This window comes from Cannabis sativa, chromosome 9, assembly GCF_029168945.1.
Source record: "Cannabis sativa cultivar Pink pepper isolate KNU-18-1 chromosome 9, ASM2916894v1, whole genome shotgun sequence".
NCBI classification, from domain to species: domain Eukaryota; kingdom Viridiplantae; phylum Streptophyta; class Magnoliopsida; order Rosales; family Cannabaceae; genus Cannabis; species Cannabis sativa.
In genome coordinates this window covers 30,755,250-30,783,235 of record NC_083609.1, presented here as the reverse complement: position 1 = coordinate 30,783,235, position 27,986 = coordinate 30,755,250, and the positions used below count along the sequence as shown (strand labels likewise).

General features: G+C 31.7%; 1 protein-coding gene across 5 annotated transcripts; it reads left to right on the top strand.

Annotated features, from left to right (window-relative positions):
* Nucleotides 1–17,385: 17,385 nt before the first annotated feature.
* On the top strand, nt 17,386–27,557 carry LOC115721757 (uncharacterized). 5 transcript variants are annotated; one of them, XR_009684340.1, is made up of 4 exons: nt 17,456–17,659; nt 20,819–21,126; nt 21,217–21,814; nt 22,091–23,078. XR_009684340.1 is itself a non-coding variant. In XM_030650834.2 (4 exons), the coding sequence occupies exons 3-4, from the start codon at nt 20,827–20,829 to the stop codon at nt 27,400–27,402; spliced, it is 414 nt and encodes a 137-aa protein (XP_030506694.1). In that variant the 5' UTR covers nt 17,489–17,659; nt 20,265–20,451; nt 20,819–20,826; the 3' UTR covers nt 27,403–27,557. The 5 variants fall into 5 exon arrangements, 3 of the variants coding, with proteins under 3 accessions (XP_030506695.1, XP_060959660.1, XP_030506694.1); XR_009684341.1 differs by having other exon boundaries at nt 21,885–23,078; XM_030650834.2 differs by lacking the exons at nt 21,217–21,814; nt 22,091–23,078 and adding exons at nt 20,265–20,451; nt 27,289–27,557 and having other exon boundaries at nt 17,489–17,659.
* The last annotated feature ends 429 nt before the right edge of the window (nt 27,558–27,986 follow it).

Below are 27,986 nucleotides of genomic sequence, written 5' to 3'. Positions count from 1 at the left end.
ATTCGCTGAGCAAATCGTTCCACTCAGGTTGACCGGCACACCTGAATTCGAAATCGAGGTAAGATTAGTATAACAGTATGCATATGTATTTACATGTTTAGCGTGCATGTTAAGAAGCCTATTAGATTACATTAGATATGTATGCTGGCTTCGTACCATTCAACAGTATCACATCGGTACGGCTAGAGTATGACTAGCGTACCGAGTATAGGCTGATATTATGGTCGATGGTACTGTACTGTTTGACCGTATCACATCGGTAAGGCTAGAGTATGACTAGCGGCTAGAGTATGACTAGCCTACCGAGTATAGGCTGATACTGTAACACATCGGTAAGGCTAGAGTATGACTAGGAGCTAGAGTATGACTAGCGTACCAAGTATAGGCTGATACTGTAACACATCGGTAAGGCTAGAGTATGACTAGCGGCTAGAGTATGACTAGCGTACTGAGTATAGGTTGTTACTCTGTCAAAAGTACCGTCGTACGAACGTTCGAGACTCAGCACCGTGTGGGACACGGGGATTAGGGTTGTGGTTAGGGGTATGGGCGTCTGATCATAACCCGGGATATATGTATGTTTTATGATTTATGCTTTTCTTATTGAGTCTGTCGACTCACAGTGCTATGTTTATGTGTAGGTAAGGGCAAGGCCAAAGCTGAGGAACCGTGAGGACGAGCCGATGAAGATTGTACATGTCAGGGCGGTTACGCCTGGAGCGTACGATCCTCGGGACATCAGGGCTTCTGTAGTTAGTCGCTGGGCGACATATATTTTGTAATGAAGAGAATACTTTTTGTAAAGTATTTTGTAAATGGGATCCCAAAGTATTTTGTATGAAATGTTATAAGTATTTAATTAAATAAGCAAAATTTTAATTAATCATGATTTCCATAAACCTCGTTGATTAGCAACGAGCTGCACAGTACGTTTAAAAAATCACGTAAACACGCCTATGCTAGTTAGGGTGTTACACACTTGTCCTAGGTTGTGTCCTAGGATTTTCTTGTTATTACGAGGGATCTCTTGTTCCCTAGTTCTGGGCTGCCTTAATTTCTCGTTCCTACGAGAAGAGTCTGGCATGTCATTGTTTTCATTCCCCTGATTTGTAAATCCCTAAGGTCTTTGAGATACTCCTCGACGAGGTGCTTGATTGTTTGGTTGTTTGTCTTCTGGAACATCCCTAGTTTCCCCAAGTTACTCCTCCTGGTGTTCTGGGGATTTTCCTGATTCGTCTTCTGCCTCCTGGTTCTCGAACCTCGAGGTCTACCTCGTGGCCTTCTTACTTCAGGATCAGGTTGGTTTTGTGCATTGTTCTCCTGAGTTGCCCTGGCTGCAGCTGCCTCTCTTTCCAACTGAGCGTTTCGTTGGTTAGACTCGACCAGACCTTGATGGAGTTGTCGATTTTCCAATTCAACTAACGGTACTGTTGGAATATGTTTTACCAGGATCTAGATTTACTAACAACTATGTTTCATTAACATCCTAATATGAATTTCTAAATTAATGAAATTAAACACATATAAAGTTTCAGAAAACCTTACATTGGGTGCAGCGGAATAATAAGTCTCTTTCCACTCATATCTCTAACCCTTGTATCCTGTCTGTCGCAGAATATCACCAAGATCTGAGCCCGAATGTCCTTCTCTTCAGTTTGGATTCTTCACAATCTTTCAGACTATGATTGAGATACCACTTGATGTGTGTGGGCACTCACTCTATCACTCAAGGTTTCGAAAAATTGAAGAAGAAAAGAGGGAGAGAGAGGTTCGGCTATAGACAATAGAATAGGAGGCTCAATTTTTCTGAAGGCAAAAATTTATCTGATTTCATTCACATCACTCTCTCTTTAAGTGTGAGCCATCACTATCTATTTATAGGTAACCACTAGGTTTAGGTTAGGAATTACTAGGCATTAAAATAATGAGAATATTAATTGGAAAAAACCTCATAAGTGGCCGGCCATAGAGTAATGGGCCCCACTTGGTATTTTTCTAATTTTGACAATTTTCATATCTATTTTCTCAAAAACGCCAATTTTCCAATTCTAACCATTTAAATGCCAAAACTAATTATTTAATAACTAAAATAAACTATTAAATAATATTGTCATTTAATATATTTATTAATTAGACATAATAAAGTCTTCCAATTAATAAATAAAACCTAGAATCTCTTTTCTTCACAATTTAGCCCTTGCTTAGTGAAAATTCATAAACTAGACATAGTCTAATTTTAGAATTATAATTGATTAACTAAAATGAATTATTTGAGTCTTACAAGCAGTATGGTCTCAACTAGAATGTGGGCCATGGGCCTATATAATTGAGCTTCCAATAAGTTGAACTAGAATTTACCAAGTAAAATCCCTAACTTATTAATTCCTTGTTGCATCCACTCATAGAATTTGGAATTGCACTCTCAGTCATATAGAACGCTCTATATGTTCCACCATATAGATACGCTATCACATTTAACCATCGTTATAATCTCAATAATCAAAGATCCTCTATAGATGATTTACACCGAGAAGAAATATATCTACCGTTTCACTCCTCAATGTATTTTATCCTTAAAACACTTAACTTCCTGTAAATGATATTTTAGTGAAATATAATCACTGAAATAAGAGCTCTTCCATTTACATCTATTAAGCCAAGCTCGAAGGAAATCATCGTTTCACTTCTAAGTACCTATAGAAGCTATAGATTCCATATCTATGTTTAGCGCTCCCACTCAATCATACTACCATGTTCCCAAAATGTACGTATCACCCTAACCAGAAAGTAGGCTTAACTAACAAATCAAAGAACATGAATAGCACTCCTGAAATTAAACCTAAGCATATCAGGATTAAGATCTTTTGATCTAAGATCAACTAGTGATATTGACTCAGAAAGATACAACGGTAAGATCATAATATCTTAACAAAGATCAATATCGGTCCAGTCCAATGTATACTCCATACATTCGAAACTAGCATACTTTGCCAATGTTATGGAAAGAACATAATACTTATGCAAAGTGTAAGTACACTTCATCGCTGATTATCACATCAGTGTAAATCCAACACACTGATGAAACAGGGACTTTGTCTTTCGAAGCATATAATCATAATCACATTCCACTGTGTTGACATCACTGTAATTGTAAATGACTATATGTTCTAGACTTAACAGATTTTGTACATATATTAAACCATAAACATGAAAAACTGTTGAATATATTTTACCAGGATCTAGATTTACTAACAAGTATGTTTCATTAACATCCTAATATGAATTCTAAAACAATGAAATAAACACATATAAAGTTTAGTAAACCTTACATTGGGTGCAGCGGAATATAATGACTCCTTCCGTTCAGATATCTAGCCCTTGATTCCTTTCTGTAGCAGAGCATTATCAATATCTGAACCTGGATCTCTTTCTCTCATTCCTTTGATGTTGATTCTCCTTCTTGTTGGTTGATTTTACACAGCCTTACACACTATGATTGAGATACCACTTGATGTGTGTGGGCACTCACTCATTCACTCAAGGATTTCAAAAATTTAGAGAAGAAAAGAGAAGGGAAGAGGTTCGGCCTATAGAGGAAAGATAGAGGCTCAGTTTTCATCTAACAGAAGTTCAAGTGTGAATGAGAGCCATCACTATCTATTTATAGGTAACCACCTAGGTTTAGGTTAGAATTATTTGGCATTTAAATAATGAAAAAATAAATGATAAAAGCCTATAAGTGTGGCCGGCCATGGGCCTTGGATAATGGGCCTCACTTATGAAATACCAATTTCTCAAAAATACCAATTTTCAAATTCAACCATTTTAATGCCAATTCTTATTATTTAATAACTAAAAATTAATTATTAAATAATACTGTCATTTAATATATTTATTGATTAGACATATAAAGTCTCTTAATTAATAAATAAACCTAGAATCTCTTTTCTTTACAATTTCGCCCTTGCTTAGTGAAAATTCATAAAGTACACATAGTCTAACTTTAGAATTATAATTGATTAATTAAAATCAATTAACTGAGTCTTACAAGCAGTATGGTCTCAACTAGTATGGGGACCATGGGTCTATATATCCGAGCTTCCAATAAGCAGATCAAGAATTTATATCTTAAATTCACTGACTTATTAATTCTTCGTTGAATCCACGCATAGAACTTAGAATTGCACTCTCAGTACATAGAACGCTCTATATGTTCCACGATATAGACACGTCATTAGTTATCCATTGTTATAATCCTACTGTGATCAATGATCCTCTATATACATGATTTACACTGTAAAGGGATTAAATTACCGTAACACCCTACAATGTATTTTATCCTTAAAACACTTAACCCTGTATAAATAATATCTCAGCTAAGTGAAATGAGATCTCCACCATTTATTTTCGTTTGGTTAAGCTGGAAGGAAATCATCCTTTACTTTCTATTCGCCAGATAGAAGCTATAGATTCCATATTTATGTTAGCACTCCCATTCAATTGCACTACCGTGTTCCCAAAATGTACGTATCACCCTGACCCAAAAGTAGGCTTAACTAACAAATCAAAGAACACGAATAACACTCTTGAGATTGAACCTAATCATATCAGGGTTAAGATCATTTGATCTAGGATCAACAGGTGATATTGAATTGAATAGATATTACGGTAAGTTTTAATATATCTAATCAAAGTACAATATCGGTCCCTTCCGATGTATACTCCATACATCTGATGCTGGTAAACTTTGCCAATGTCCTGGAAAGGACATAACACTTATCCAAGGTGTAAGAATACCTATCGCTGATTATCATGTCAGTCTAAATCTAGTGAACTGACAAATCAGGGAATAAACTTTCGAACATATAATTAAGATTATATTCCACTGTGTTGACAACACTATAATCATTAACAAATTGATATGTTCTGGACTTAAATAGAATTCATACATTATGTAAATAATCATGAAATAAATCATGTGAACCATGCAACATTAAATGTTATTTCTGATCTTTATTAATAAGTAAATCTGATTATATTGAAATGAGTTTTATTTAGGGCATAAAACCCAACAAACTCCCACTTGCACTAATATAAAACAAAATGTGCATTTCAAATAATCTCAACACCTTGATATACAAATCAAGTGTAGTAGTAGTAAACTCCTCGTAATAGGATCTGACAGGTTGAATTAAACACCACCTCTTCTCCACCATTACTCTTCCTTAATCACAAAATCTTTGATAATGTGAAATTCCTCTCTATATGTCCACTCTCTTGGGATACTGGATTCTATACTTTTGGCAACTACTTCTTGGTTATTTAGGAAGTAACCCTAATAGTTAAGGCAGGTTGGAACGGTGCCACAATTGTACCTTAGACTGAATAAGTACCTTTCCTACAACTTTAACATTCAGTCCCTTTTTGGTAGACCTAGAGACTTCAGATAGGTTTTTACACTTCTCCAAAATCACTATTCCACCCCCAGAGTAATCACCATCTTATCAGCAGACTTTCTAACACAAAGACAAGTCTAGAAATCTGATGTGGTGTAGTCTAAGAGTTTTAAACACACCCTTATCGACTAATATATAGTTCCTTTTCTTAATCTTAAGATTTACTTGATTGTCTTCCAATGTTCTTCTCCTGGATTAATCTGATACCTACTCATTACTCCCACTCAACAGTAGGTGTCTGATCTAAGGCATACTAAAGCATATCTGAGACCTCTCACTGTTGATTTAAGAAATTCTTTCATGGCTTTATCTTTTCTGGAATATTTGAGACTTTTCCTTAGATAAATAAAATCTATGCCTAGAAGTCGAGAAGCTTCTATAGATTGCCATTAGAAAGAAAATGCTTCAGCATCTTACTAAAGTAAGTTGCTTGCATTAGAGTAAGTAATTACCAGGTATACCACAAGCCATAGGTTTAGATAAACTCAAACCTATAATACTAGGAATAGGAAGTTTTGTTAAGTCCATGGAATAGACTTATAAACGAAAAATTTCCTTTTATGTCCTTGTAATAGAAAATTTAGGTTAGTCCATGTGAATGGATTAAACCATAGTTCTATTGGCTTTTCTTCTTAGTTTCTTATCTTGACAATCCATTACTAGTTTAAACTCATAATGGATTTTAATCACTAGTGTCTTCCAAGAAGGTGAGTTCCTAGAAACTCTCCCACTACGACAAGGTACCGTGAATTATGTCTAAGAAAACTAAATGGTATTAATCTCTTCGGTTGTGACAAGACAACAGAGGCAGTGGGATCATCATATGTCAAATAAGATGATAGAACACTTTTGGAATCAAGAAAAATATCTCCTTTATATTCTACTTTATTTTCAGACTTAGTCATTATCTTAGAAAAGTAGTATTTGTTTAAACAAACACTTTCTTATCTATTGACTATGGGATGGTCCACCCCTAATCACTTAGAATAGATAACAAACATGCAAGCCATGGTTAACAGTTCTAGCTTTTCTTAAGATTTTGATTAGGTCATCCATGAATCTAGTAATGATTTACATTAAGTATACAACCATTGCATCATTCTGAAATTGTATTACCATAGAAGGACTTAGGCAACGACTAGTAACTAATCATCAATATGCAAATCGAAATTTCTGGGGAGGTAAGTTTGGATATAATTCAAAAATCAAATTAATGATCTTTGAACTGCATATCTACTAACTATTTCTCCACCCCTATCAGTTCGCAAGATATTTAACCACATACCTTTAATGGTGTTTCACCATTGCTAGAAATTCATGAAATTTCAAACATTTCAAATTTCTTTTGCATAAGGTAAAATCTAGAGTGACCGTTTAAAGAATACAACGAAAACTCATATCCACCCCTGAATGTACATCCATCTGCAAATGAGATGAATTATTTTCAGTGGATATAGGCATATTAACTCTTTGCAGAGATTGATCTTGTCAAAACCACTATGAACAAGATACAAATGCCATAGATTAAAAAAAATGTGGTTGTGTCTTTTGATGACTTAGGTTTAGTTACATCAAAGAGTTCTTAGAATACTGCAAGTGGATCCTGGTCACAAAATACTAAACTCATATTCCATACAGTTTGAATCCATTGATAGAAAATGGTTATTAAACACTTGTGAAAGTGTAACTGTATTGTATCCTGGAATTAGAAATATAAGAAAATTTCTGTTTGGAATCTAAAATTAAAGTCAAAGACTTAAATTTATACCAAATATAATGAGTAATTCTTTCTTGGACCACCACTACTAATTTAAACTCTAAGTCAGATTTGCCGATACAAGTAGGAGATTTCTAAGATTGAGGACTTATATCATTGTGGAATAGAATTTCGGGATTATAATCATATGCGTCATTTAATTTCTGAAGAGAGAAAATAGAATGACATGAAATGATATATAGATTATTCATCCAATGATATATTATTGAGCTAATTCGAAATGAATAAGCTAAGAGGAATTAGGATAATTTTCGTTTATAAATAAGAATCCAACGATGCTTCGATTAGCGAGAGTCAAAGTAATCTTATTTATACAATCTTCTTGTTTCATATTGTAAAAATACTAGTCTAAGGTGTCATCAATTGATGAACAGCTAGATGTTGCATATACAATATTTATCTTTCGATATCTAACACTATTATGTTTGTCTAATGTTGACAATCCATTAGGGATTTGTCCCATTAGAACAACAAAATAAGTTAGACCAACAATGAAGATTCGAAATTAAACTACAATTTAATAACAGAAAATAACATGGTTCAATATAAATTCATACACAATTCAGAAATTATCAAACATATAGCAAATAACAAAGACATGTGAAAATACAAAACAGGCACATCTTAAATAATTTTTAAGGTTTCCAACAAACTGATACAGTGTCCCGGTAGGCGAGAGTCAAAGTATCATTCATTGAATAGAGTTGTCAACTCATCTAAAATGCAAACCATTCTAGCAACCTTTTATTCGATCAAAATAAGAATCCAACGTTGTCCTGGTAGGCGAGAGTCAAGGTTATTCTCATTTTATGAGCTTCCACCATTGTTTCATGTTTTATAAGTTTATCTTTAAGTAGTCACCGTAGGGGAGAGTCTAATAGAGACGAAAACTTACAAAACACTTGTCAAATGAGATCTTACGGTGTTAAATGCGTTCAACGAATAACCATTCATAAGGGGGACGAAGTCTAGCGTCTCGAGGTTATATTGAAAACATTTAACTATTGTAAGACCAACAATGGAGATCGAATATCGTAATAATAATAAAGCTCATTATTTAAAGTGTATTTTCTTCTAATATTTATTTTAATCTATTTATTTTAAATATATATTTATTTAATTAAAATTTCCAATTTAGAATGAAAAATTCTAAATGTAAATTTTAATTTAATATTTATAAATTTTACTTAGATGGATATGAAAATAACATGAATTATTTCCATCTTAGTAATAATTTCCAATAAATATTTAGAAAAGTATTCAATTTAAGTTGTTACAAAATTAATTTAACTTAATTTACAACTCAAATTTAATTTTCTATAAATATACATTGCATTTCGAAAATTGAAGTATTTAAGAATACTATTTTCTAAAAAATGCTTTAAAATAAAATAAAAATAAATTCTGGAAAAATTATTCTAATTTAATGTTGGCCCAAAATTAATTAATAAAATTAATTTACAACAAAAATATAATTTTCCTATTTAATTGAATATATAAGAAAAATTTCAAATATTTAAGTATCATGATGAAAATCAACTTAAATATTAATTTTCTATTTAATTAAATACACTAGAAAAATACTTCAAGCAAAACAGATAATATCTATCTAGACTTTCATTGACTAATTAATTCATTTTCTAATTAAATATATTTTACTTCATTTATTTTAATTAATCATTAAATGAAAAAAATCATTGATTTAAGTTGGTCCAAAATTAAAAGAAATAATTTACAACTTTAATCTATTTTCAAATAAAATTCGAAATTTCTGCATTTAAGAAATGCAATTTCGAAATTGTGGAAAAAAGATTAATAAAATAAAATAAAATATATTTTGAAAATTATTCAAATTTAAGTTATATGAAATAAAATTTCAAACTTAAAATAATTTTCAATTTTAATTAAATAACATGAAAATAATAATATTTAAGTATCATGATGAAAATCAACTTAAATATTTAAATTTTCAATTTAATTAAATGTATTAAATTCAAGAAATAAATAATTAAGTATAGAGGAGACTTAAATATTAATTCTAATTTAATACTAGGAAAAATATACTTAACTTAGATCGGACCAAAATTAATTATTAAACAATTAATTTCACAATCTATGATATTTTCCTAATTAAATATTAGAAAAAAAAAATAACTACTTCTAGAAATAACTATCTAGAATAATTTTATTTACTAAGTGTTTTTCTAAAATTAACTTTAAAATATTAAATGAAAAATAAATTTCATATATTTTAAAAGTTAATTATGTTGCTAATTCAATTTTAATTAGGTTAGACTAATATAATTAACCTAATACAATTATTTAAATAAGGCAAATGTGCCTTCACAATTGGGGTAGTTCATGTGAGGGGGAGCTGGGTTCAGTATGTCGTACCTACTTCTTGTAATACCCGGAATTAAGAAATGGATTAGCAAAACCCTAACTAGATAATTATGTATAATTGAGGAAATTATATTATTATATAATTTAATATATGTGATTTTATATGAATTTTAATATATTAAAGACCTCGTTGGTGAGTCAGGGGCATTTTGGTAATTATTAACCGAGAAGGGTAAAATGATGAAATTAATTTAATTACGTGCTTAATAAAACTATATTATTATATAGTATACCTGTGTTTTCTTTTCAGGTGTGTTCTGACAGGTTAGCGCAGTATAGTCACAACCGGGAATTTCGGGCTGAACCGAGTTCGGGCCCGAAATGTAAATTGGATTGATTATTTGGCATTTTATTTGAGGAATGATAATCTGAAATTTATTTGAAATTAATTGAGTATTGAAATGACTTATTTACCCTTGTGAGGGTGTAGGTGTGAATAATAAGCCATGAGGGCATTTTGGTCATTTGACCCCTATTTACTATGTTTGATTAAAATTGATTTTTTGATGAAATGAAATGCAATTTTCTGGTTTTGCTTTCACTCTTGGCCGACCCTTCCCCTCTCTCAAACCTTCTCTTAATTTTCAATCTAAGTTGTGAGAAATAGCTTGATTTTGTGGTGGATTGTGAGGAAAAATTTGTTGGAAGCTTGGAGCTTGTTTGGGCAAGAGATTAAGGTAGCTTTCCATGATCTTAAACTTGTTTTAGCTGCTGAATTATTATGGAAAAAAGCATGAACTATGTGATGTTCTCTTGATATGCATGTGTTTGGATTTAAGGGTTTTCATGATATTATGTCTTTGTTCATGCTTGAAGGTTGTTGTGGGTGATTTTAGGTTGTGATATTATTGAAAATTATGAGTTAGAATGATTCTTTAGTTGATCTTTGCAGCTGTGAATTGGTGTAGAGTTTATCCTTGAACTCAAGCTCTTGTATGTGTGTTCATGGAGGAATTTTGCTCAAAGTATTGAGCTTGTGTTTATCTTGCTTAAATCTGAATTTTTGATGTGTTTTAGACCCTATAATATTTGCTAGCTGCTGTAAGTGGATTAATTGTGATTTTGGATGTGAAAAGCAAGCTTGAGTTCATGGAACTCAAGCTTGGTGCTTTAATGGCACTTTTTGATTTTTAGTGCAATTGTTGGGTTTAAGTTGTGGAATATGTTTATTATGACATATATTGATGCTCTGGAAAGTTTGGGAATGTTTGGGGATGATTTGAGTGAGTTTTGGGGGTTTAAAGATTGAGAAATTTCGTGTTCTCTGCCCAGACAACCGGAATTCCGGTTGGAGTTCATCGGGAAATGCTGAAATTTGTTTTGGCCATAACTTTTGACTCGGGACTCCGTTTGGGACGTTCTTTATACCGTTGGAAAGCTCTTTTCGAGCTCTATGTGATTATCTGTATTTGAAATGCCATGAATTTATTTTATGAATGTGAAATCAGGGGTTAACCCTATTTGTGAAAATCCCGGATTGTGTGTGACTAGGATTACCGGCACCTGGTCAGGAGCACCCGGGGATTTGGAATCTCTACTATTGCGGGACAACAGGTAAGACAGTGATTAGCACGTAGAGTATGCGCAGTGGCGCTTATATTGAGAATGATATGCATGAATGTTTAAGTAACCGCGATTAGGGTTATTACCCTAATAGGAATGGTCTAATAGCCTAGGGTTATTACCCTAGTGATATATGTGTATAAATGACATGCCATGTTAATTGAAATGAGATTTAAGGATTATGTGCTCAAGGCATAATCAGGTTGGACTCGGTACTCATAACCGAGATGAACCACTTCTAAGGCCTTAATGTATTTAGACGTGTGAGAGTAACACGTGGGTCTACGTCATGTAGATTTAATTAGATGTGTGAGCGCAACACATAGGTCTACGCCACGTAGACATAAATGGGCATTATGAAATAATGATCAGGTCTGTGCTATACAGACATATGTGAATGAGCATAATATATTTTTTATGATTTATACTGTCTTGCTGGGCTTGGCTCACGGGTGCTCTACTGTGCAGGAAAGGGTAAGGCATTAGCTGATCAGCCATGAGTTTCAGGAGTGGGGCGAAGAATGTACATGTTCATGCCACTTCAGACCAAGCGGGTTATGGGTCTAACAGTGTTGACTTTTGTATTCTATTTTGCCGCTTAGGTCGGCTAGTAAGAAAGAACTTGTAATAAGTTTGTAAATATTTTTGGGATCCCAACTATTTTGAAAAGTTTAAATATATTACAAGTTTATTTTCAGTCTGTTTAATATAAAAGTTTAAATTCTGCGCTATTTTAATTAGTAATCCCGATTAGGGGATTAGGGTTTTATAAGCATTTTGGGTAGCGTGCCTAATTATTTAGGGCGTTACACTTCTATTGGCCCCCAACTCTCACACAAGGCCCAAAAGAGAGGAATTTAACCTTTAAATAAACAATTGTTATTCATTGAATAAGCCCAAATCTAATTGGGTCTAAATAAATTTACTTATTTCAAAATTTATTTTAGCAAGCTAGTCCATTTACTTAGTAAAACTTAAATAGGCTTCCTATATGCATCTAAGCCCAATAGCAAACATATAGGCTCACACAGGTCAAAAGATTTAGATGGGCCCTATCATGTTACTAGGTTTACACAGATGAAAGAAATTGCAAAATTTACCTGTTACAAATTATTTATAAGATCTATTGACAATTGGACTATGATTAAAATCAGATCATTGGATCTGTCAACAAGTTAATCATAGCAATTTTAATCAAATAAATAATAGGTTTGTAAAAAAAAAAATTGAATACATAATAATATAATCAAACAATACAAACAAATAACTGATCTGGAATATCTGGAAAGTAAGCTAAAATATCTCAATTTTAAAATTTAAAATAAAATTAAATTTTAAAATAAATATCTTAACTAGAATTCAAATTTAGGTTGTTAGAGAATATTTGAAAAAATTCAAAATTCAACAAACTCCTAAATTTCTTAAATTCTAACAAAAAAAATCAAAATAATCTAACCAATTTTTCAAATATCAAGTTTATTCAAAATTTAAATTTATTTAAAATTTCTAATAAGATAATATAATATAATATCTTGAATTTTAAATTTAGACATTTTATTATATTCCGAGTCTTATAATTTATTAAATAAACTAATTGAAAAATAAGATATTTTATATGGTTAGAATATTTTAAAAAAATAATGAAAAAATAATAAGTTTGAAAAATTTATGGTTTGAAAACCTAAAATATCTATTCAAACTAAACTAATCAATTTTTCAAATCTTCATGTTATTTTTGCCAAAATATAATTTTATTAAAAAAATGTCTAATAAGATAAAATGTTAAATCTAACATATTCCTAATCTTATAATTTTAATTAATAAAATATATTTTGAAAATAACAAATTTGAAAAAAAAATATGATATGGTTAGCAAATTTTGAAATTAGAACAAGATTATTTTAAAAAGATAATATTTTAATATCAAAGTAAGATCATTTAAGATTTAATAAAAAATAATATCTGATCTTATAATTAAAATAAATAAAATAATCTAAAATTTCAAAAATAACCATAAGGCTCCTTTGTGAGAAATCAAATTTTCAAAATTTAAAGCCTACTAATATCAAAAACTAATTTTAATTAATTAAAAAATTAATAAAAATTAATTTTATTCTGAAAATTAGATTTTTAATTGAAAATTTAGATTCTCACAAAATTCTACCAAAATTTGGCTTTTGTTTCAATGAAAAACGATTTTTGAATCAAAAGTTATGACGAAAACAAGTTTGAGGCACAGGGCTATGCATTGCATACCCTTGCGCGCGCGGAATGGGGAGTATGGCCGAGGAACGAGGCTGCAAGCAGCCTCATTTGACCGAGGATCTTGGGCGTGAGCTGCCCTTCAGAAAGCAGAGTGTCCGAGCGGATCCGAGGTTCGTGCGCACCCGTGTGACATTCAAATCCCGATATTTTCGTTCAAATTCAAAAAATCATAACTAATTCATAAAAAATCCAAATTAGGTTCTGTAAAATCCTAAATTTATTAATTTTTCGTCTACTTTCCAGAAAAAATAATTCTAGATCGAAATAAAAAATATTTCAGTAAGATATATTGCGACTTTTAAACTATCATCAAATAAGCACATAAACCACATGAAACCATCCAAATCAATGCATATCATCATTTTAATTCATATTTCATGAAAGTAAATCATTACCATGGCTCTGATACCAGTTGGTGGATATATTTTACCAGGATCTAGATTTACTAACAAGTATGTTTCCTTAACATCCTAACATGAATTCTAAAACAATGAAATAAACACATATAAAGTTTAGTAAACCTTACATTGGGTGCAGCGGAATATAATGACTCCTTCCGTTCAGATATCTAGCCCTTGATTCCTTTCTGTAGTAGAGCATTATCAATATGTGAACTTGGATCTCTTTCTCTCCTTCCTTTGATGTTGATTCTCCTTCTTGTTGGTTGATTTTCCACAGTCTTACACACTATGATTGAGATACCACTTGATGTGTGTGGGCACTCACTCATTCACTCAAGGATTTCGAAAATTTAGAGAAGAAAAGAGAAGGGAAGAGGTTCAGCCTATAGAGAAAAGATAGAGGCTCAGTTTTCATCTGACAGAAGTTCAAGTGTGAATGAGAGCCATCACTATCTATTTATAGGTAACCACCTAGGTTTAGGTTGGAATTATTTGGCATTTAAATAATGAAAAAAATAAATGATAAAAGCCTATAAGTGTGGCCGGCCATGGGCCTTGGATAATGAGCCTCACTTATGCAATTTTGCTGTTTTATCATTTCTGCATCTCATTTTCTCAAAAATACCAATTTTCAAATTCAACCATTTTAATGCCGATTCTTATTATTTAATAACTAAAAATTAATTATTAAATAATACTGTCATTTAATATATTTATTGATTAGACATATAAAGTCTCTTAATTAATAAATAAACCTAGAATCTCTTTTCTTTACAATTTCGCCCTTGCTTAGTGAAAATTCATAAAGTAGACATAGTCTAACTTTAGAATTATAATTGATTAATTAAAATCAATTAACTGAGTCTTACAAGCAGTATGGTCTCAACTAGTATGGGGACCATGGGTCTATATATCCGAGCTTCCAATAAGCAGATCAAGAATTTATATCTTAAATTCACTGACTTATTAATTCTTCGTTGAATCCACGCATAGAACTTAGAATTGCACTCTCAGTATATAGAACGCTCTATATGTTCCACGAGATAGACACATCATTAGTTATCCATTGTTATAATCCTAATGTGATCAATGATCCTCTATATAGATGATTTACACTGTAAAGGGATTAAATTACCGTAACACCCTACAATGTATTTTATCCTTAAAACACTTAACCTTGTATAAATGATATGTCAGCTAAGTGAAATGAGATCTCCACCATTTATTTTCATTTGATTAAGCTGGAAGGAAATCATCCTTTACTTTCTATTCGGCAGATAGAAGCTATAGATTCCATATTTATGTTAGCGCTCTGACTCAATTGCACTACCGTGTTCCCAAAATGTACGTATCACCCTGACCCAAAAGTAGGCTTAACTAACAAATCAAAGAACACGAATAACACTCTTGAGATTGAACCTAATCATATCAGGATTAAGATCATTTGATCTAGGATCAATATGTGGTATTGAATTGAATAGATATTACGGTAAATTCTAATATATCTAATCAAAGTTCAATATCGTTCCCTTCCGATGTATACTCCATACATCCGATGCTGGTAAACTTTGCCAATGTCCTGGAAAGGACATAACACTTATCCAAGGTGTAAGAATACCTATCGCTGATTATACCATGTCAGTCTAAATCTAGTGTTCTGACAAATCAGGGAATAAACTTTCAAACATATAATTAAGATTATATTCCACTGTGTTGACAACACTATAATCATTCACAAATTGATATAATCTGGACTTAAATAGAATTCATACATTATGTACATATAATCATGAAATAAATCATGTGAACCATGCAACATTAAATGTTATTTCTGATCTATATTAATAAGTAAATCTGATTATATTAAAATGAGTTTTATTTAGGGCATAAAACTCAACAAAAACAACAAGTAAACATAAATGACTTATAATCTTTTATTGATAACAAATCAGATTAGATTGTAATGGGTTTTATTTAGGGCATAAAATCCCAACAGGTACATACCTAGTGGGATCATAAACATCCTCACTCCTAGGTACATAACCACAGTATTAGTATTGGTTTCCTCATTCCCAGTTTTTGGCTTTTGATCATGACCATGTTGGCTCCTTCTTGAACATGTTGATCGTGTTCTTGAAGTGGGTGGTCTCTGTGAACCCATTAGTTCTTTCCCAGGACGACGATTAGTCTCTTCAGGACGACTATCATTGTTTTGATTATCATCAGCCATGGATAAACTTCTAGTTGGTTAGGAGGGACTTTTCTGAGCTTTTATCACGTATGCTCTCAATGAAAACACCAAACTATCAACACAAATTTTCGTTAACTAATTAATAAGCCTTTATCGTAATAAATTAAACACAGAAACTATAAGAAACTTGAGAAGAATAATAATAGCAATAGTAACACCAGGTTTTTTTTTACGTAGTTTTGCAGTTAACTCTGCATAGTCCACGAGTCAATCTTATTAAGATATTTCTAGGTATAAAATTATGGGTTTTCAATCAGTGATCTCTCTCTCAAAGATTTTTCGTCCCTTTTTCTGTATAATCTGCCCCTATTTATAGGAATATAGGTTGATAGTTATTTACATTTGAATTTGAAATACATAGCTGTTTCACGAATCGTGGGCCTTGACCACATCCCAATTTAACATGTGTATAGTTAAAAATTCGTATACCATTTGTTATTCCTATCTTCAAGGTAGTGGACACTGACGTGGGATATAACACATCTCGGTAGAGGCATCTCGTTTTGTACATAAATGAATGACTTGGTTTATTCATATGCCTTCCAACAATGGCATGAGCACCAGTGTTCTGAGCAAACTTAAGAACTGCTCTTTGACCATAAGGCCTTACAGACTGGACAATCATGTTCTCCATGTTTCCAAGCTGTTATACTTAATTATTATAATGTGAATTATACACTGTGTTCTAACAGCCAATTCGCCTAGTCGATACTTTCTTATATGTAGCAAGGTAGATGTCTCGCTATGCATTGTCCATAGCTCCCTCAGAATTATGCTTTTTCGAGGCAAGATAGTTTCTCGTCAATACACGAATTGATAGCTAGTGTATCCTTGTCTCGCCTAAGACCTTACAATCAGCGAGTTATGAATATACTCTATTAATTCCATTTAATGATATAATCATTATTATACATGTTGGTTCGCATTCCACAAGATTGACATGTGTCACTTTCTGAAGTGCAGCCGAATTTTCGAGTATAACAAATTATATTTTAAATATTATGATAAAAAAAATTAAATAAAAATTATATGAAATTTTCTTAGAAAACAATAAAAAATATAACATGATTTAGAAAAAAATATGAAAATAAAATTAAAATAAATATTAAAATTTACATAAAATAATGTGAGAAATTTCTTTCATAAAAATATTAAAAGTATTTTTTAAAAATTATTTAAGTTTGTTTTTTTTAAGATAATTATGATTTTTTCCAACTTTCACACTTGGAAAATTTATTAGGTTTTTTTTTTTTTTATTTTTTAATAATAGAGTGCACTTATCATAGAGCAACTAGAACTCCTCAATTAAACTCTCCTCCATTTCTGATATATATGAAAAAACCCCTACTTATAGTTTTTTTTTTTTTTTTTTTTGAAGAACCCCTACTTATAGTTGATATCACGACGCAGCTCTTGGAAAAGATCAGTAATGGTCAGCATCGACCCACTTTGTGCCCTCGTTCACTGTTCGGGTACGGAGATCGGAGAGTAGCAATTCCTTTCCAATCATTGGCCGTATAATCAACTACTTCACTCACTACAGGTACTTTACTTACGGTTTGAGACTGCTAATGAGGATTAAATACAAAGAAATGATGGAAACTTTTTCTGGTTGTTTGAGTTTTCTCAAGTGATTCTCTCTGTTTTGTATAGAGTTCTACGTTGCCATTCTACAGGGATATGATAGCGATTATCCAATTCTTTTTCTTTTTTAAGTTAGTCAGGTTTGTCTTAGTTTATAGTGTTTAGTTCCAAGATTTAGGAGTTGTGTATATTATTGTGTAGATTTTGTTCTAATCTGGATGGTTCGAAATTTTGTTCTCAATCTCTTTCCATTTTGAAACGCAAGGGTCAGGCCAAAGAAACATTGATAACTTTCTGATTTATGTTCAATAAAAGAATTTCTGTTTCTTACATGTGAATCCCATTTGTATGGTATTCCTTCGTAAATATATTTTTTATTTTCGTACTGTGTTTTAGTTTGGGATAATTCTATATCTTTGTGTTGATGAACTATTTGGTGACATTGAGAAACTTGGCTTCAAATAAAATATAAATTATGGTGTTTCTAGGCAATTTGAATTGTAATTATTTTAACTACTCATAGGGACAATGAGTTACCTGGAACAATGTTGTGTTGTTGATTGATTGGAGAGATAATTTATAGCTGTTTCAAGTTTTATATCCAATTTAAAAGGAGAAGCAAAATAGGCAGTGCTTCATTAAATAGGTTACCAATTAATAGCCTGAAGAAGATTTGAACCAAAATGGACAATGCTTGGTACCAAGTATTAACGTGTTCAAAAAGTTGTGAAGAATTATGATTTATTCAATTGTTTTAGCTAACCTAAAATGAGTATATGATTTCTAATTTTGAAAAATTGCATAAGCGTACAGTGATATTTTTGATGTATCTTTGTTTTGTATTGTTGAGTTATTAGCTTTTATATATCAGATTTTGGAGTGGCTTGAATCTCTCACATTGTTGAATAGAATTATGAGTTTTCGACCTGCAACTCTTTTAAATTGATCAGTTATTTTATATCAGTTCCAGGCAGACCTAATTTTATATAACCTAAGGTGTTTATAAAAATTGTGTACTTTTAACTAATTTTAGCATAATTCTTAAACTGAGAATAATGGGCAACCTAAACTTTCCTTTATCTGTACTCAATCAAACGAAGTAAACACCTAAATGTTTATAAGGATAGCAAATTGAAAATAAATGTACATAGATACATACTTATTGAACAAGCACTCTGCCACATGTCTAATTCAACCTTCTTTAAACTAAAATTTGTTGTGTTATGTATTCTTCTGAATTTATGCTCAATATTTGTGTGGTGAACGAGTGATAATTTAGAATCTAAAAGATAGTGTCATTTCAAGAACATTTTTGAACTGAGGCAAAAAATATTTTGACACACTGAAAGTGACACAAAATGGTTTTTTTTCTTGTAGTGACTATGTGTATGATCTTTCTTGTTCTTAAAAATATAAAATTTGTATGATTTCGATTATGATCATACATAATTATGTACACCAACTGTTAGATTAAATGCTTCATTGATTGTATGATGATTTTGGGTGGGTTTTATGACTTTTATGGTCACTTATATTCTTGGTTTTTGGATTTATCATTATTGGTTCTTTGAATTGAGTATTTTCTCATTTTCCATGTTTCCATGTTTTCACTTTTATAGTCTGCATTCATATTCTTTTGAGTTTATTGGATTAGGGCCTTAGCGTTACTGGGCTGTCCTTTTTTTTTGGTGGTATAGTTCTAGATATACTGCGTAATATAAGCACAAACGAAACCCCATATGGTGATTATGATGTTATGTATTATCATTCAATCTACGTTGGATACAACTACGTTTTATTTTCTGCCCAGTTTGAAGGTCCTAATGAGTTTTATTTATTGGCTAATTAGAATTTTACCTCCTAAAGTTTAACATGTACCAAATCATACCCCTGAACTTTTTTGGCCGTTAAAAATTTTCCTGAACTATTGAGATTGTTAAATTTAAGGACTTTTGTTTAATTTTATTCAATTTTACAATTTCAGTGATTGTTTATGTACTAAACTATGCTCCTTAAACTTTGATATCTACCAAATCACGCTCCTTGAACTTTGACATATATTAAATCATGCTCCTTCGAATTTAGACAAAAGTCCTTAAATCCAACAATCTCAATAGTTTAGGGGCATTTTTAATGACTTTAAAAGTTCAAGGGGCATGATTTGGTACATATCAAAGTTCGGGGGATAAAATTCCTAATTAGCCTTATTTATTTATTTCTTTCCAACGTTGAACAAAGTTATTTGCACCACTAAACCTATACAGACAAAACTTCTTGTTTGAAAATCTTAGGTCTTGTTATGAAGGTCTGTGATATCAAAACCAATAACGTGATTCCATTGGATGTCTCATTCCATAGTCGAAACTATGGATGATTCAACCAAAGTTTTTCAATTAGTATGTCCAGTTTTTCAAGAAATTTTGTGCAGATTATTTTCAAACTAGAGAGCATATAAAGAAAAGCTAATCGTCTAAATCATAGTTCCAAACTTACTATTACTTTCTAATCATAATCAAGAGGATCTTTGTATCACTGTAACTATCAATATGACATGTATTTTCCAGGAGTAGCTGGATCTCATCTTAACAGAAAATAAGCGAAAAAAAAACTATTAGAAGACTGCTTTAATGTTAATTTTGGAAGAAGTCACATCACTATAATCATAGACTGTAACAAAGTCTAGAAGTCTTGCCTTAGCAAAAAAAAAAAAAAAGTCTAGAAGTCTTGGCGTAGTGAAAGACACACCCTCAGGTCGCTTTACACCGTGGACTTCAATAATTTGATTAGCTATTATTTGACTTGACACACTATGGATTCGTTTGGTACGCTGTATTACACTGTATTGTATTGTATAGTATTATATTGAATTGTATTTTATGCAATATTTTTTATGTAAAACTATATGTGGAATTAACTTTTATGGGTACTTAAATATATAATATTTTAGTATAAATTAAAGTTTAACATAGTATTATATAAAATATGATATATAATACAATACAATAAGACTCAATACAACGTTCTAAACGAGCTCTAAATGTGCAAAAAGCCCGAACTTAAATTTTTTAATGTATGGTCTAAGAATCTCATTTATGTTTTGTTATATGTTTTTTGATAGGGAGAGAGATGAATTATGAATTAGCAGCACTAAAGGTTTTTTGCGAGCATCTAAAGAAGGCACATGAGATCTCATCACCTTCACAGAAAACAATGAGTATAGGTGGCATTCTCTTCCAACGTGCTTGGTTACAGGGTGTTCTCGTCTCTGTCTCTAACAATGGCGATCACTTGCTCCTCGATGATGGCACTGGCCTTATCCAACTCTCTCCCCTTGCAGACTCTCGTGTTCAACCTTGGAAAATTGGAATGTATGTAATGGTGGTTGGTGGCTACGTTGTATGTCCAGATGACTATCCAATGATCAAGGTATGTTGCTATTACCTCAGTTTCTTTTTAAGCTTTTATAGATCAACATGCATCTTTTTTTATCTGAAAGGGTGTTCTTTATAAATTAAGAAACCATATCAACATCTACCCAATGGACAATAATACAATGAGAATTATCATCAATGGATAACAACAATTTATCATCATGAATATCAAGTTTTTCTTATATATGGGCCACTTGATTCTCCTCACGAGGAACAAAGAGGCAAGAGCCAACATTGCATCTAGACAGAAAATGTTGGATATCACCAACAATAAGATAATCCACATTCCACAGAAATGCCACTGTTATGCTCTTCCGATAACACCATTTTAGAGCCTCCACGCAAGCAATCAACTCTGCTGTATAAGGAGTTTGGGAAGTGCACTAACTAAATTACAGAGATCGAATCATCCTGCCATGCTGATGATTACGTATTGTAGCACCTATCACAATGAGCCCACGTCCAACACAAGCAATCGCTTCAACATTTAGTTTAAAGGATCCAACATCATGTAGCTTCCATATTTGAACCCCACGTTGATCACTTTGACTGGGACCCATATCTTGATTATTAGCCGAAGCAGCCACTTTGAGAGGATGAACCACTGATCTATTTGGGTCCTTGAAAAGGCATTTATCAAGAGACCAAAAAGAGCTCTCCTGATACTCATAGCAAAGCTCCAGGTGAGTCACGAACACTAGTAGGATCATGTGTAGCTTCCCGTTGCTTGTATTTATTTTGTTCAAATTACAGATCGATACGTACACAACAACAACATCGATATTAGACGGCTCACTTAACATTCTTAATAAAGCATCTTCAAAGTGCAACTATATGGTCCAATTTGTAATATTTCAACAATTCGTAGCAAAAGAACAAGAAAAAAGTGCATGAGAAAGAGACTCCACCTTATCACCTCATCGAAAGCACCTTGCTAAAATTTTGATGCTTCTCTGCAGTTGGACTAATCCCACATAAAGCTTGCCAAACAAACAACTTAACTTTGGAGGGGATCCTTAATCGCTACAACTTCTTCGACCATTCCAAGAAATTCATCATTAAGATCTTCCACTAGCTCTATAACCAGATCCAATGGAGTAGCTTCCTGATAAACAACTCTTCAATAAATTGCAACAAAACAGTAGAAATAAGAAGAATGTGGAAGAATAATCGGTGGTATTTAGCCAAGAATTCAAGAGCTTGGTTCTCCCTCAAAGGATTACAATGCACTATTTTTTCCGCACCCCAAAAATACTCTACTATTCTATTTATTCTTACAGTAGGCGTCACCACTGTAGCTGCACCCTAGGTACAGAAACACCCAACCCAAATAACTAACCCTTTGCTGCAACTTTTCTCTTGCTGAGTCAGCTGCTGACTTTGGCTATCTTGTTGCTTCTCCTTGTGTATACATACATGAGGGGAGGCTTATCAGTACCTCCCGCCCAAAGTCTCACCTTGTCCTCAAGGTGAAATGAGGAAATTGCGCTTGAATGGTGCTGAAATCCTTCCTAGTGGCCAAAAGGGCAGGTAATTTAACTCCTTAAATCAAGGCTTGAGGCTGAATTTTTTGAGTGCTAGGGTGAGGATCCAAGACTCTGGTTTTAAGGTCCATTCGAGCTTGGCTATCATACCAGGAGGCAGAATCGATGCTTGTTGATAGGCTCCCAAAGCTGCTCGCAGCATTGAGACATGGAGCACCGGATGAATCCGCGAGTTAGGTGGAAATTGGAGGCGATTGGTAGCCGCTCCCACACGAGCTATGACAGGGAAAGGGCAGAAGAAAAATAGAGTTGTACTCAGTCATAGTTTGTTATCCTATACTTACGATTAGTTGTTAGTTAGATCTTATTTTCAAGACTTTTTTATTTCTGACTTGTTATCCTTTGTACTTTATAAATGCCATTTGGCTATTCAAGGAATAATAAGAATTATTATTCTCTAAAACTACAAAAATAATGCCATTTGGCTATTCAAGGAGTAATGGGTGAAAGAGGACATGTCTCATACCTTTCATAGAAGTGGCATTACTATGAATAGATCCATTAATAATAACAAAGCTAAACTCAGGCAGAGAGATAACATCTCATGATATTATCTAGAGTGTTCATAAAATAACCGATCTAATCTAATATGCACGATCCAATTCAATCCGCAAAGTGCGGATATCCGCACTTGTACGGATTGGATGTTGATTAACCTATAAAAGTAACTGATCCAATACAATCTACACATATATAAATTTTAAAAAAATGTAGATACAATTAAAATTTTAATAGAAAGAAAATAGAAATTTAAAAAATCTAATACATATAATTAGGGGTGAGCAACGGTCAGTTTGGTCGGTTTTTTACACAAAAAAAATCTAAAATTCGGTTTTTCGGTTTTTATGGTTCTAATCCGAAAACCGACCGACCATTATAAAAATATAAAAAACCGACTGTTTTAATCCACGGTTTGGTCGGTTTAAACCGACCAAACCGAACTTCATTTTTTTTTTTAAAAATAAGTTTTTAAATTTTTTAAATTATTTGAAAACTAAAAAATTAAAGTATTGTATCAAATATCATATAATTTAAAAATAAAACTTTCTTAGTTAAATAAATAATGTAAAATAAATTTTTTTAAATTTGTTCAAATTATTTGTGCTACTAATATAGTAATGAGTTATATTAAAAAACTAGTATTATTTTATGAATGTATGTATATATTACGTAAATGCATCAAATTATAATAAAATAAATAATGAATAATTGAGACTTTAAATAAAAAAATATAAGTAAACTTAAATTAATAAAATTGTATATTAAATATGTACAAAAATAATATATATTACATATAATATATATGTTCTGTCAGTTCTCGGTTTAATCGGTCGGTTTGCGATTGAAACTAAAACCGACCATGTTAAGGCGGTTTTAACCGAAGTCGGTTTTTTCGGTTTTCGGTGTCGGTTTTTTCGGTGTTCGGACGGTCGGTTTACTCGGTTTGGTCGGTTTCTTGGATTTTTTGCTCACCCCTACATATAATACACATATATTTCAAAATTTAATAGATCAAATATATATTCTATTATATATTATTATTTTTTATGTACAATATAATTAGCAATTTTACCATTGAACTTTCGACAATACTAATTTTGGCCCCTAAAATATATGGCTTATTAAGAATCCTCTAATATTTACATTTACAGAAATTTAGTCATTATGTTAGGTTCCGTCTCATTATTCTGTTTGAATGAAGACATGTTTTAAAATTAGCAACTTTGCCTTCTAAACTTTGACAACAATCAAATCGTACCCTCGCAAAATAAAAATACGAAAGATTCAATATTTTTTTAGTAAATCTTAAAAAATTAATTTAGATATTAAAAAATAAATTTAAATTTTAAAACTAATTAAGCGATTTAAAAAATTATTCATTTATATATTAAAAATTTAAGTTTTATAAAAACTAAGTTTTACAAGAACAAACTTGAGTATATTTTATTTTTCTTAAAAAATGTGGATTTGTTTAAGTAAACATAATATTTTTTTAGTTTAATTTATATTTTTTTTAAAAAATAAATTTATATTTTTATTGAATTTTTAATTTTTTTTATTTATTTGTTAAGATATGAATTTATAAATATAAATAAATTTGATTTTTTTTTAAAAAGAATCTTAATTTATTTAAATTATTTATTAAATTCTTAATAATTTTGGTTTGATTTTTCAAGATACGTGTTTATAAATAGAATAAAGTTTGAAAATATTTTAAGTTTTTTTTAAGTAAAATTATTATTGTTATCAAGTTTTTTAATAATTTTTATTATTTTTTTAAGAATTAATATAATATTATAATTACTTTAAAAAAAAGAATATTATAATTTTCAAAATTATTTTATATTTAATAAAAGGGGACAAAATTTTGTATTGGTCAAAGTTTAGGGGGAAAAAGTGTTAATTTTTAACGGTAAAAAAACAGAAGCTAACAGAAGGGGTATAATTATGTAATTGTTATATTTTAGATTAAATTTTTAACAACATATATTTTAGACGGCAAAATTAGGTAGTGCTGAAAGTTTAGGAGATAAAAATACTAATTATTCTAAAATTAAATATTTCTTTATACATACAATTTTTCTTCTTCCTTTGATTTTTTTATTTGTTATTTTGTTTACTTTAATTTGTTGTTGGAAACATAAAATAACAATACTTTGTTTTATTTTGTCGCTAGTTATGTGGGCAAAAAAAATATTTTTTCATAAATATTAAATAATTTAATATTGAAAAGTAACTAATCTAAAATAACTGATCTAATCCGCACTTTTGCGGATTGAATTTGAGCTATTGTGCGGATTGGATTGGATCCAAAATATAAAATTTAGTGCAGATCGAATGCACTATGAACAAAATAGTGCGGATTGAATTGGATTAGATGAACACTAATAAATAAGCTCTATCTATTGGTGACATCACATAACCCCATAGCTTAAGCATTGTTTCTATGGAAACCCACTCCACTTAACTAACAAAGCTTTAGGCATAGTTTCCATAGCTTTATATTTCATCCATCATTTCTTGCCGTGCCTTCTCGTCTTAATAGAATAGGGAACTTCAAAGGGCACATGGTATTATCAGTGTTATAGTGAAATTACTCTCACCTAGAAACTCGAGACCAGACCGAGAAAAGCTGAGATGTCAATGAGCGACTCCTCGAGTTTAAATTTCGCCTGAGCTAGAATCAGCGAGATGATGCGAATATGACCAAAGTCTAATCGCATTCGTGTGACTCGCATCATGTAGGACTAAAGAACAGATTTAATTCGCATGTACCAGGATACGTGCGACTACCCTCTCGATCCTCCTGCGAAAGCATAGAGATTGACTCTCTATGATGCGAGCTAGTCTCGATGACCCAACGGTCTCGATAAACCAATATAGACTCGTATGTCTAGGTTCTATCAGCTCGTTATACAATGTCCGTAAGTGCGACTATACAAGAACGCATACATCCTAGACTTAACTAAATGTTAGGTATACCCTTAGCCCACGAGCTTACACCAGAATATAAACAGCCAACTCGAACATTAGAAGTCGCATACGTTGCTGTATTTAGTGAATAGAAACTGTTATTCATTTATTGATGTTTACGTTTTTAGTTTAATTATTGTAAATTAATGTATAAACGGATTGACAATGAATGCAATCCTTGTGTAACTAATTGGACACTTGCTTTGTATATAAAGGAGTGATCCACCATGAAATGACACCTACGAAACTCTTGCAACAGTAGACTAAGCGGACCGTGATCTGACTGAACCACTATATTCCTTTGTCTTCTTGATTTTTTCCAGTTTTTACTAAGCATTTACGTTCCCAGTTCGAGTACTCGCTGTTTTAGGTTGAATACTCGCAATTATTACTCATATAATTTCTCCTTAATATTATTATTATTCATTTTTGGTGTTGCGAAATTTGCTCGACAACAATCAGAAATTAATCTACTGAGATTATGGTAGAGAGAAGTTTTAAATTGATTGACAATTGCTTTGGTAATGACTTCATATATTATAGCGTATAAACTGAACTCATAAAATTTCCTTGGATGAGATACCTTTGGAATTAGAACCACATTAATCCCATTGAAAACTCTCATATGGTCTGTTCATTGTTCAAAATAGTCAAACAAACTGCCTTCACCTCTCTTCTAACCACTTCCCACGTTTTTTTGATAGAAAATGGCTTCTAAACCATCTGAACCTGAAGCCTATGTCCCTCCCGTATTTTAAAAGAGCCTGTTTGATATCCTCTTCGTAGAATGATTTTGACAGCAATTAGTCTCATCCGAAAGCACTTGCTCAACAGAATCAGCTAATTGGGAGGTAGCATCCATAATAAACTGAACTAGATTTGAAGAGTGCAGAAAACAATTCCCCACCACTTTAGCCACGGCATCACCTTCTTCACACAAAGCTGCACTTTCATCCTCAAGACCTTTAATTTTATTTCTTTTCTGTCTGGAGCTCCCCTTTTGATGAAAGTGTATTATATTTTATTTAAAGAGCAACATACATCTTTGATTTCTTATTGTTTCTGTATTTTGTTTGTCACATTCCGAGTTGTCATTGTCAATTTATCTGAAATGGTCATCTCGTTTGTCTTTCTATCAGGTTCATAAGATGGTGGATCTTTCAGCTTTTCCAGATCGAGAGGCAATGTGGTATTTGGAAGTTATGGAAGCATACAAACTATTCTATGAAACACTGATAGATGATTTTGTGTAATTGCATTTAGCACAAACATAGCCCTGATAAATTCAAATTACTAACGTTTCATTTGGAAATATATATGTTAGAAAATCTGAAATTTGGCATGAACGCTTCAACTCTACTCTCATGTTCCAATTTCATTAGAGTTATAAAAAGCACATCTCCTAGTACTCCTTGTAGCTGTTATTTAATTATAAGTATTTTAGTTAGCAACCACAAAAGTCTCTTAAAGATTAGATCGGACGGCTATTCATTGTCCTAAACACGTTCGTAAAATGTCATCTCCATTCATTGCAACATTTAAAAAACTATTGAAAAACAAATATAAGAACTATTCTGTTTATATTAGTTTCTCTTTCGTAAATAAGATTATTTTACTCCAAGATAGTCTTCGATGGCATTTGACATATAATGTGAAGAGGTGGAATTATTTTAAAGATATTTTTTAGAGATCTAATATATTAAGAAAATAATAAACCCATGTTGTCTGTATTATTTTTATTATTATATGAGAGCCGTTGATGACTAGCTCTTGGCTCACTGGGGGAATTCAATTAGGCTACATTTGGAGACTAAATATTTGGTTAAAGCCAGCTAGG